This window comes from Strongylocentrotus purpuratus, unplaced genomic scaffold (genome assembly GCF_000002235.5).
Source record: "Strongylocentrotus purpuratus isolate Spur 01 unplaced genomic scaffold, Spur_5.0 spur5_scaffold_13, whole genome shotgun sequence".
NCBI lineage: Eukaryota > Metazoa > Echinodermata > Echinoidea > Camarodonta > Strongylocentrotidae > Strongylocentrotus > Strongylocentrotus purpuratus.
The window spans coordinates 30,475,989-30,488,468 of NW_022145598.1; the positions used below are offsets into that span (position 1 = coordinate 30,475,989).

Sequence of the window (12,480 nt, forward strand, 5' to 3'; positions counted from 1 at the left end):
TTCTTTGTATTTTTCGATTGGAGTATTATTTGCACAGATGTACAAGGAAAGCTACAAGAGACAGTGGTGCATAGCTACGGAGGGGCAGGGGTATGAACGTGCCGCCCCAACTATTGAACGACGAGAAGGAGACATACTTAGAAGGGGAGAAAGGAATTGAGAGGAGAGGAGGAAGATGACGAGAATAAAATTGAGGCCCCTCCCATAGTCCCAGTGTTAAAGGCGAATGTTTACCCCCTATCCCGTCTTATGACAGCCCCCCCCCCCCCCTCAATGGCTGTACCACCGTACAGAGATTTTTTCACTTCCTTCTTCTGAGCATCAAATCAGGTTCTATTGACATAGACGGACATAGAAAGGAGACGGTGGCGTATCTCCTGGGAGATAAAAGGGGGCATCGTGCCCCATCAGATTATAAAAAAGGAGAAGTAAAAACAAAACTTACAGAGAGGAAGCAAGGAGAGAGGGAAAGCAACTTTGAAAATTAAGATGATAGAACCCTACGACACTCTAGTCATATACAGTAGCTTTGTACATCCCATCAATCGTAGAAGATATCCCCCGCCCCCTCTCTCCTCCATGATGCTAGCGCCCCTTCAATGGCGGGACCTATGCTATGCCCCTGCACATATTGACGGTTTGGACATTCTTCTTCTGTGCATTGAGTATTTAAGGGCACACTGCTACTGCCCCCCCCCCCCGGTCTCCCCCATCTCAATTATGTATTAAGATAAAATATAAGAGAGAGAGAGAGAGAGAGAGAGAGAGAGAGAGAGAGAGGGAGAAAGAGAGAGAGAGAGAGAGAGAAAGGGGGAGGGGCAGAAAAAGGAGGGGCAAATGGGAGGGAACATCGGAAAACAATCCGTTGGGATCCCTCCCAACCCCCCCCCCCCCCCAATAGTCGGTGGCCTAGTTGATTTGTATCCCACTGGCATCCAACTAGTCCCCCCCCCCCCCCCCCCCTCGACAAAGCTCGCTTAATGGCTGAACCCAGGATATGCCATTTATGTTATTGTTATTTTACATGTTACTTCTCTAATCATAAAGCTGATTTCTAGGTACAGAGATGGATAAGGAAGAAGATAGTCTCATACATGTAGCTATGAATGAATAGAATGGCCAAAAAAGGAGGAAATTAATTATTTATAACAAAAGGAAGTGAAAGAAAGAAATGGAAATAGGATATGGCCCCTCCCACGCACTCCACCAATCGGGAGCTTTGTTGATGTGCATGTTATCTACCAGGGACGATCAATAAGTACCCCCCCCCCCCCAACCGATGCCATGTAGAGGATTCGAGGTATTTGTTTTCTTCTACTAAACAAGCAGAGTTCTAGTTTCATTGAGGAAGACGGGGCATCCTAATGTGATGTGCAACATGATCTTAGGCTTCATTTGTGTTATGGGTGGGTAGAATTTCAGACTTGTTCATGAAAGCACAGGTATATTATATTGTTCTCTATTCTCCTATCAATATTAAGAATTGTCCAGAGAAAGCGTACATGACTATAAAAAAATGATGAGAAATGGAAAGAGAGCGGTAGAGAGAGAGAGAGAGAGAAAGAGAGAGAGGTAGATATATGTATATATATAGAGAGAGAGAAAGAGAGAGAGAGAGGGAGAGAGAGAGAGAGACGGAGAGAGAAGGGGGGATGGGGAGATTTAATGAATTAGGTGATTTAATTTCTTTTATCTATCTTCTTTAGCATACCGATTGCAAGCCCAAATACATTATTTACGTGAATGAATACAGTGCGGTGTTATTCCACATCACACTGAATGTATTTTTAAATAATGTATTTGCAGTTGGTAGCCCGAAGATAGATAAAAGAAATGAAAGAGAAAGAGAAAAGGAAAAAGGAAACTTACACTGTATACATGTAAATGTATTTAGGTCTAGAGGAAACAACACTACAGCCACCGCCATTTCCTCATCTTTTCTAAATCATAAATGACAACAAAACTAAATACTCTTGTACATTTTTCCTAGAATAAACACATACTTTTAATGTTAATTGATAATTGACAAGTATCATTTTCAAAGAACATAAAACTATACTTGTACACAATTTAGGATTCAGTCAATTTATTAAAAATTATTTCATCTGAAATCATTAATAAAATAGCTAACAAAAATGAGAGCACATTAAATTAAACGGAACAGTCAGATGCACAATATTTACTGCTGTTTATTAACATTATGAAGTGGAAGAAATAAAAACAGAGAAAAATTGGAAGAATAGGTTTAACAGGCAGCTTGAAACTGGAAAAAGTTAATACAGGAAACTGAAAAGTATTCTGATTTCATATGTCAGTTTAAAAAAAAAATGCATTATGAAGACTCAGTGTCTTTTCTTTTTCCATTACAATTTGTTTTTAGACAACAATGTAATTTGGTACTTGTTTTAATTTCTCATGCCCCACTGAAAATTATATTGGAGCATCTTAAAGTTATCATTACAACATGTACAGTGTACAATGTAGTATGATTTAATCTGATTAAAGTAAAAAAAAAAAAAAAAAAACCCAGAAATTTCTCACTTCTCATTGTAACATTTTGAGTTGAAATCAGGCACAAACATGGATTCAGTAAGAAGAAAAAATGTGAACATTACATAAAAGCCATGGACCCATTGCAATTAAGAAATCATAGTACATACATTGTAATATCCATTAGATTAATTCAAATAATACCATGGTATGGAAATGTTATATCACATGAATACAGCACACTGAACAAGGAAATTAGGGATGAGTGGAAGTACCCCCTCTATGGTAAAATTGGATAGAACTCACAACTACAATGTAATTGTTGTAAGCCTAAATCAACATTTAAAAAAAAAGGATTTAATGAACTCAAAAGTCAAGGTAAATTACACAATTTGTTTCCTCTTTTTTTCTTTCAATCTTGAACATGAGAAAACATGCATTCATTTTGTCAACAAAAGTTTGAATATTAACAGAAAAAGTGCAGTTTGTCCTATTTCAACACTTTTTCAAGTTCCTGAGAAGCTTCGCAAAAGTTTTGTGGTTGTTGTCTGGAAACTAAATAATGTATTCTTATCTGCACGAGAAACCTGCATAACACTTAAAAAGTCCTTTTCTCTTCTTCTTCAATGACCAAATTAATTTTTTTAAAGAAAAGATTCTTACCATACTTTTCACAGAAACAGAGAGATATAAATAATGGGAGGACAGTACGAATTGACATGTACATGTACAGTATGCTTAACCATCAAAATGTATATTTTTAATTTTTCCTCCTCTTCCATGTCAGTGTGATAACTGTCTTCTAAAACAATTACCAACTTAATAACCATTTCTTCCTGTTTATCAAATACAATGTATCCCCATCTATATTTAAAAAAATGTCCCTGTAAATTATACCACTAAGCTGTGAACATTACAAACACACACAAAAAAGTAGAATTACTGTTTAAAAAGACGAGTACCCGAGGAACTTAGGAAGTTATCCTTACTGAATCTGCCTGCAGACCACACATCCTTAACGTCAATAATTGCATGAAATGAAAATAAAGTGTTAAAGTTAGTAACAAATATTTACAAGACACAACTTGTTAAAATAAGTTAAAATTAGCAATTCTTGTTCACTCTGCTGCTACATCTGCCCGCAGATGGGGTAAATATTTCAAAGGTCTCTCGGTTCTCAGGACCACCAGGTTTCTGTAAGCAAAGGTTTAAAATGTCCTGTTTGTTTTGAATCCCTTGAAGCTTTACTTCATCTTCCTTCCCTGCTTTGATTGTTGTTGAAGTCATTTGTACCATCTACACTGGGAGTCCCTGATATTCTCAAATTAGCACACAAGTCATGAAAAGTTAAGACTGTTTTCTCTCCCTGAAGCTACAAATGTATAGCAGATCCTTGTTCTTAGATAGTTGTCAGCTTTTGCATCATCCGTTTGTCCGTTCCTAATGTTCCTGGATGGGGTGCACAAACACAAAATTTTCTGAAACGTTGTCAGTTTCTATTTAATCCCTCAAAGCTATAATTGTTCTTCATGTCCTATCATAGTTGTTAACCCTTTCAAAGCACCTTACATCATCTCCGCTGTCAGTTTCTAATATTGCAAGATGGGAAACAAGTCAGAAGTTCCAGATGCTCTCAGTTTGTTTGAATTGCCTCACGCTATACTTCATCTTCCTCTCCTTCAGTGGCTATCGACTCTCCAACTTCTTTTGCATCATCCTCGATGTCCTCTTTGTGAACAAACACCTCGTCCTCATCCTCCTCATCAATGTCCTTTTCCTCTTCATCGTCGCTACCCTGATCATGATCAGTCTCTGTGTTGTCATCATACCCGGATGTACCAACATTGTCTCTGCTTTCGAGCGTCTTCTGAGGAGATGACTCCATCTTATTCATCAGGGTCTAAATGGACATAGATCAAAAGGAAAAATATAAATATAAACCAACTACGAGGCCTATTGATAATATTTGTATTATTTGTATTATCATTCATATTTTTTGCTGATGACTCAAGTGTATTTTTTTCTCATAGATGTCCACAAACATTGTTGAAAACTGTTAATGAAGAGTTTCGAAAAGTAATGAAGTGGATTAATGCTAATAAGTTATCCTTGAATCTTCAGAAAACTAATTATATACTGTTCAGTAATTCAGTTAATATTTTGCCAGGCGAAGTGGCATTCAATAATAACCCAATTGAGAGAGTAACTTCAACGAAATTTCTTGGAATATACATAGACGAGAAACTGAATTGGAAAACTCATGTGGACAAATTAAGTAAAGTGGTGTCAAAAAATACTGGTGTTATTTATAAGTTGAGATCATGTATACCTCAAGAGGTATTGTTCATTTTGTACTCTACTCTTATTTTATCATATATTAATTATGGTATGTTGGTATGGGGCAAATCATCCAAAACTCAAATCCACAGGCTTTTTGTTGTGCAGAAGCGGGTTATTAGAATAATTTGTAAAGCAATTATCGTGCACATACAAATCTACTTTATTATGAAAACAGTATTCTAAAACTAGAAGATCTCTATTCAATGCAACTTGGAATGCTCATGTTTAGCATTCACTCTGGAGACCTCCCTCCTGCCCTTGCTCAAATCTTTAGAAGAATAACCAAATTCACAGCTATAATACTAGACAGGCTTCTGCTCTCCATTTACCATATGCAAGGACAACCTTCACTTTGAATACACTAATGTCCACTGGCCCCAGGTTCTGGAATTCACTTGATACTACCATAACAAATGCTTCAAGTATCTCAGTTTTTAAACGTAGACTAAAGTCATATTTTCTTGACAAGTATGTCGATGACACATGAATGTGTTATCAAGCTTTATTGTTAGTGTACTGTAGCATATTTAACTCTACTCTAGATCTTTTTTTCGTTAATTCTTGACTTTGACATATAACCCCCTTTATCCCTTTTCTTTTTTCTTCTTCTTTCTCATCTGTACATACTAAATATACCATATATTCCTACTTGACCTCTGCACTCAGAGAGCAATAACTCATTGATGTCTCGACTTGGTGTCGGCTTGGGTTTGTCCATATTAGATCATATTAGATGCAACGTTGGGTAGTTGTTCACTGAGAGTATTTTGTAAATAGTTTTTATATATTCCATATTTGTTGTTGTATTCATAAATAAGTTATCTTTGTCACATCATATGAGGGGGCCTTAACTTAACAAGCTGTGCTTCAACCAAGGTCTCCTCGTCTTCCTTTGTTCTACATTGTACTGTTATGATTATACTCTATTATATTTTGTCACATGTGTTTTCTGGAAGACAAATAAACTTGATACTTGATACTTGATTTGTCATTGAAGAGAATCGGATGTCACTCGACTCACTGCCTTCGCCATTCCCTGACAATCAGTTCATTTAGAGATCTGTCATAACATCGTACTGAATGGGTGCATAGACTTCCTTGACTGTTCTTTGAGACATGATATGCCTGGTGACAATGCTCTTCAGTTATATCTTAAATGCACACTTGTATATCAGTACTGTAATCAAGTCCCTTTTTTAAAGCCAGGCTATGAGCCACTTTCAGAAAATCTGGTGACCTCTATCTTTGACAAAATAAAGCAAAATAATGTCACCTATTACACAATGATTGTCTCACAAAGATGGATTTTTCTTTTCTTCAAAGTGCCTTTGCAATAACTCACCTCTACAACATCAGCAAGGTATTCTGCCTGGTCGGCCATGACCTTGAGTTTGTCATTCTCCTCCTTCAGCTCACTGTTCTCAATGAAGAGCTAGTGGGAGATAAAAAAATATATACAAGGAGATGAATGAGAGACAACAAAGAGGGAGTCATTTTCAAAGCAGATCAGGGGGTGTTTCACAAAGACCAAGATCGACTTTACTTTGGACTTAACTATGACAGGCCATTCATGCCACTATTAGCTCTCACCAATATAATCTTTAGATCTTTTTCTTCAATAATGAACTACATGTATCAAAACATGTAAATTCTGTAGATTTGTGACCACGATTTATATGTCTCTTCAGAGACCATTGTCAGTTAATGGTGAGAGCAAACAGTGGCATGAATGGCCTGCCATAGTTAAGTGCTACATAAAGTCGATCTTAGTCTTTGTGAAACACTCCCCTGGTCTGTAAGCATAGCCAGCCCTATCATGTCCATCTATCTGTACAAAGCTAACGTGTCCCATTGAGGGCAGTATACAAACCATTTTTTGGATGGTGATACAGCACCATATGGGTTTAAAAGTGAGCTTCTCTTAAGGTGATTGCTCCCAAGAACCTCTGAGATTAAAAGTACTTAACACTGTAATTTACTTCCCAACCAAATACCCCCCCTCCCAATTGCGGGTCACCCTTCTCTTCTTGTAGGAACTTCTCCTTAGTATTTTCCTGCAAGTCAGCTAACTTCTACATATATTCATCCAACCTGAGTATTTAGACACTAACCTTCTCATTCTCCTTGAGTGTTTCCTCCAGTGCAACTCTCCTCTCTTCAGCCAGTTCTTCCCAGTATTTGCCTGTGGGCTCAGGCCCGGTCATCATGTCTAGCACCTCCTGCTCAGCTGAGGGCTACAGTTGAAATGGGATAGAAAAGTGAGGGGAGGGTGATTAACCCACTGGAACAGAGTTGTTTTTTAATCAAATATGAGAATTAAAGTGACTCTGTAACAACATTGCCTCAGATTCTGAAAAAAAATCCTGGATTTAGCTCATGCTGCAATCATAATTATAAACCTTTAGGTAAGTCAGGAATCCCATGACTTTTACAAGCCGACCACCTGTCTTATTATCAAGATATTTATGATTGATTTTTTAAAAAGTTATTAAAGATAAAGACCAGTTATGGTCATGCGATTGCATTGTGAAAGAAACGTCGTGAAATCGATCAGAAAAGGTTGATCATCTAGCATAGATGTACTGCAAGGTTCTGGAACCATCATAATGCTAAGAAATTTGGCCCAGTCTTCATAAAGTTACAATTAAGCACTGTACACAGAAAGATGTACATGTATATGGGACTACGCACACGTGCGCGATGCGTGCATTTTTATCTCTCACAGTCCAATAGATAAACTAATTTACCAAATATATCAAATAGTAGGAGGTTTCCCGGCAAAATTTTTATCATCATGTATTATTCAAAACATATTCTTTCACATGATCGGTAATAAGAGCTTCCATTTCATTTTTTGAAATTGGGGCGTTTCCAATACTGGTCTTTACCTTTAATGGTTTTTATAACACTGCAGTCTATTTGGAAAAATGAGTATGGTAAAACCGCTCACTCAAAGATTTTTTACTCTTTTGAAGCACTTCATGATCATTTCGAAGTGCAATTTATTTTAGGGCTTCAATATTACACCATATCACAGACACTGATAACACGTACACATGTAGGGCCATGCATCACAGATTTAACATTGTTAAATGATGCCTTTTAGTATTAATGCCTTAACGTGTTAATTAAGATTTAGAGTTGAGACCTATTGTTGCCTGAGAATGTGTACATTATTTAACTTTACTATAATACACACTGTTGGTGAGGATGATGATGATGATGAGTTGGATGTATCCTCAAAGATGGTAAAGTTCTTCCCTCCATCGGAACGGAAAACTTTCTTGGGTTGACTCTTTCCATCGCTTGCTAACTTCCTTTTGGGGGTCTTACTCGTCTGTAATATAATATTAGATGCACATGTACATTTTGCGATTATATAATATACATATTGAAGAGTCAAATATGACTTAAAGAGAATAATAATAATAGATCTGGATTTATATAGCATACTGCTACGGCTGACCTGAAATGGCGCTAGAGGGGATTTGGCGGGAGTCTTACAATATGGCTTTATGAGCAGTAATCAATGAACTGATGCACTTGGTTTTAAACCAACACTGTTCAATTTGTGACTTTAGGTCATAAAGCACGCTCTGGATTTGAAATGAAACAAGTCATGTTCTACCACCAACTTTGCTTCTTGTTGTTCACGCTAAAGTTTTTTTCTGGATTTGAATTGAATTGACTTGAATTTTCTTATTATTTTTTTGTTTGTATGCGAGATGGATACTTCAATCTTACGAACCATTTCAAGTTCTTTTACGGTCTTTCAGAGCTACAAGTACGTGCAAATGCTCTGTACTCATACAGTACAATGAATCCGGGCTATCTCGGCTCAAAGACAACTCGGCCCAGCTGTTAAAACGGTCAGTTTTTGTTATTTTACCCTAACCTTAACTTTAACCCTAAACCTGCAAAAACTGAATGTTTTTGCAGCTGGGCCGAGTTGTCTTTGAGCTGAGTTGGCCCGACTCCAGTTCAATGTATGTATCTTACAGCCTATTCAGAATTACATTTTTTTTCATTGTTTGTTACGCACCTGCTTGGTGAGTCTTATAACCCCATCTGACCCCACTAGCTGTGACTGGGCACCGGCTACTGGCTGGAGTAGCTGCAATGACTTTCTCCTTGAGGGAGAACTCTGTAATAAAGATTTTAAAAAGTGAACAAGAAAAAAAAAGTATTACAAGATCACAATAAAGAGAGAGATTTTGTTTGAGAAATGAACTGAAACCTTTTGATGATTTGATCTAACTTCGGCTGCGATGTGACTCGATCAGACCTGTTTGATGTAATTGGCAATAATTGGGTTGTACACACCTAGACGTTTGATACGAGCTGTATCTTACTACATGTACCGGTATGCGCTGTACATGTACATAAAACATGAACATAGGTCTACTATTTATTGTGAATTTATCATCAATTGGGGAGATACAACCAATTGCTAATGTTTACTGCTGCATGTATAAAGAGTCATCTTTAAAACAAGTGATAGTGAATGGCTCCAAATCCTCTTCCTGTCTGGTCACAAGTGGTATTCCGCAAGGAAGCGTCCTCGGTCCAGTATTATTTACGATCTTCATAAACGACATTCCAGATTCATTATCTACGTCCGTATCCTCTACAGTCAAACTCTTTGCAGACGACACTAAGCTGTACTCTCCTGTGAACTCACTAGAAGATAGTGCTGCATTACAACATGATCTAGATCTCCTTGCAAACTGGACGGACAAGTGGCAACTCCCCGTAAATGAGTCAAAGACAAAGGTGATGCATCTTGGGAAGTCTAACCCTAATGTGAACTATAACCTCAACTCGTCAATTTTTACATCTGTGGTTCTAGAGGCTGATCTGGGAGTATCCTTCGACAACAACTTGAAGTTTTCAGCGCATGTAGACAGAGTTGCATCCTCCGCGAACAGGAAGCTTGGCCTGATTCGCCGCACCTTTTCATTCGTGGATGAATCGGGCCTTGTACACCTCTACAAGTCTTTAATAAGGCCATCCTTAGAATACTGCTCCAGTGTGTGGCACCCTGTTCTCAAGAGAGTCCATCTAAAGCTGGAGAGAGTGCAACGCAGGATGTCAAAAATTCTTCTATCGATTCGTGACCTGGAATATTCTGACCGGCTTAGACATTTGAAACTGCCCACACTTGTATACCATCGTCACAGAGCGGATATGATACAAACATATAGACTTTTCCATGGGATTGACCGCAGTGACCCCAACCAATTCTTTCTAAGACCCTCGAATGACAGAACACGTGGCCACAACTTCAAAGTATCGAAAGTTAGAGCCTTCACTTCTTTCCGAATGGGATCGTTTTCACAACGAGTCGTCAATTTATGGAATGCGCTTCCAGCTTATGTAATTGATAGCCCATCTGTGAACTCATTCAAATCCAACCTGGAAAAAGCATGGAGAGCTAAATATGACATGTACAACCCTAAAGAAATGTTTCCTTGCTATTGCATTGTCCAAAGCTCTGACGTAGGCGCAATCCCCAGTACATACAGATATTAATCCTGCTGCAGAGGGGCATATAAGTAATTATACTTGAAGCCCAACATCAAGGTAAATCAAGGTAAATCAAGGTAAAACAAAATGGGAAATTTTACACGTCTACCCATCATACATTTAGTAAATGGACGCTCTATATTGGCCAGGATTTGTCTATTTGTCAATGATCCACACACGCTCACTATAACCTCAGGAGAGGCATGTACATGTAACATCATTCAAGCAAACAAACATGTAAGAGAAAAATGTTGTACAAAGGACAATGCAGAACAGGAAAGCATACTAGATCTACATGTACCTTAAATTGCCATTTTAATAAACAAGCGCTTGAATTGTGAGCACCGACAGTGTTGGAAAGTCTTACCGAACTGTCTGAGAACTTCTTTGCCTTCCGCACTGCTTTCCTGCCATTGGAGGATGCCAATGGGGTCATTGTGGATGCGCTCTTTTCTGTGTTCATGATTTCTTGGGAAATATGCTGTTACTTGAGATCTGAAAGAAAAAATCAATACAAAACTCTGAACTAGGGTCTAGGAACATTTCACAACCAATGGTAAAAAAAGAGCCTCAATACAAAAATATATTTTATATTTCTCCTTACAACTGTTCTTCAATTTTGCTTTTAAAGCTTATCTGCCGTAGTTTATAGGAGGGATTAGACTGCCCTGCAAGGTCACTGGACAGGTGGTTATCTCATCAACTCAGCTCTCAGTTAACATAAGAAAAAGAGGATCATGGGGGAGCAATGGTCACCGATTAAGCATTGTTTGTTATATAGAGGGCGCAAGTAGCTGCAAGTAGTGCAGTGGGCCTTTAATGTCCAAAATTTCATCCTTCTATCACTTATCAATAGTCTAGAGTCTAGACTCTAGGCTAGTCTATATCTTCTCTTTTTGTTCTTGTCCTTCAACGGCGGTATATGCTGCAAGGGTCTGGTTGGATCACTCCTTTTAATTTTTTCTTTCCTTATGTTTTTTTTGTAGATCTAGACTCTATTCTTTAATAATTTCTTTCTCTCCTACAGACATTCACTAGTTTTTTTCTTTGTTTTTGTAATTCTCTTGCTACACATGTCTAGTCTGTCTATCTGTCCGATACAGGCGATAGATCTAGTCTAACATAACAGATAGATCCAGATCTAACTGTTAGAGTCTAGATCTAACTTAGAGTCTAGAGTAACTTAGACTCGAGATCTTTTTTTTTTTTCTTCATCCCGTCATTTTCTCATCTCATCTTTCTTCATTCTCAAGTTTTACTTTCACTTCACACTTCATTTCAGTTTGACTTTGTTCCATTTTTTTATTATTTTATAATCTACAAAATAACTTCAGTCCAGACCAGAGGCTCAGAGTCAGCTCAGACTCAGACTCAGAGTCAGAGCAATTGGTCGACGTCGTCGGTGACATCAAATCATATTCATAGTTGATTCCTGCTGATGTGCAGGGCTGCATACAACTCATATTTTGTTATTCAAACATCTAAATACATTTCATAGATTTTTAAATATTAAAAAAAAAAAAAATTCTCAGACCTGCAAAGCCCCACCCTAACAAATGCTCCAGATCTCATTGATCTTACACCCGGCCCCTAGCCCCGTCGGAGCTGGCTGCGCTGCGGAGCACCGGTTCCGTCATTGGAACTCGTCATTTTAACAACAAAAATTGTAGTGTATTAGACTATGAGAGTTAGATACTAAATTGAACTTTTCCAACAAGCAAACAACAATTACCGGAGTTACCTTCTAAATCTCCCTTACTTCTCTGTTCCAAATGTGACGTGGTGCTACCTTGAGAGAGTGAGTTGAGAATAAAGCCGCGTCGTCAAATTAGTTTCATGTGAAATTAAATTTCAAGAATCGCGGGCTATATGCAAATTAGTTTAGGCCGGTGTGACCGCGTAAAATGTAACCCGCACCGATCGTCCGACTATTAGAGATCGATCGAGAGCGGACGATCGGTGCGGATTTTATCCGCGCAGAATGTCCGTGTCGGACATTCCGTGCACGCCTCAAATGTCTGACGGACAATCTGTGCTGAGGAGGTCTCGCACCAATAGTCCGCCTGCCGCACCGAATGTCCGTACTCTAGTCCACACGTACCGTACCCTGCCCAGTTACCGCCC

The 12,480-nt window shown here is 38.2% G+C and overlaps 1 protein-coding gene across 2 annotated transcripts; it reads right to left on the bottom strand.

Annotated features, from left to right (window-relative positions):
• Positions 1–1,987: 1,987 nt before the first annotated feature.
• On the bottom strand, positions 1,988–12,246 carry LOC584760 (geminin). Of its 2 annotated transcripts, none has more exons than XM_011684248.2 (7): positions 12,098–12,236; positions 10,724–10,851; positions 8,873–8,974; positions 8,030–8,167; positions 6,942–7,064; positions 6,173–6,262; positions 1,988–4,390 (listed from the first exon to the last, which is right to left on the bottom strand). In XM_011684248.2, exons 2-7 carry the CDS (start codon positions 10,817–10,819, stop codon positions 4,148–4,150), a joined length of 792 nt encoding a protein of 263 aa, XP_011682550.1. In that variant the 5' UTR covers positions 10,820–10,851; positions 12,098–12,236; the 3' UTR covers positions 1,988–4,147. The 2 variants fall into 2 exon arrangements, with proteins under 2 accessions (XP_011682550.1, XP_011682551.1); XM_011684249.2 differs by having other exon boundaries at positions 4,148–4,390; positions 12,116–12,246.
• Between the last annotated feature and the right edge of the window lie 234 nt (positions 12,247–12,480).

Coding starts and splice junctions, on each gene's coding strand:
- LOC584760 (XM_011684248.2), bottom strand. CDS start 10,819: ATGAACACAGAAAAGAGCGCATCCACAATGACCCCATTGGCATCCTCC. Junction 8,975..10,723: donor AGAAGTTCTCAGACAGTTCG/GTAAGACTTTCC, acceptor TCTTTATTACAG/AGTTCTCCCTCAAGGAGAAA. Junction 8,168..8,872: donor TTATAAGACTCACCAAGCAG/GTGCGTAACAAA, acceptor ATTATATTACAG/ACGAGTAAGACCCCCAAAAG.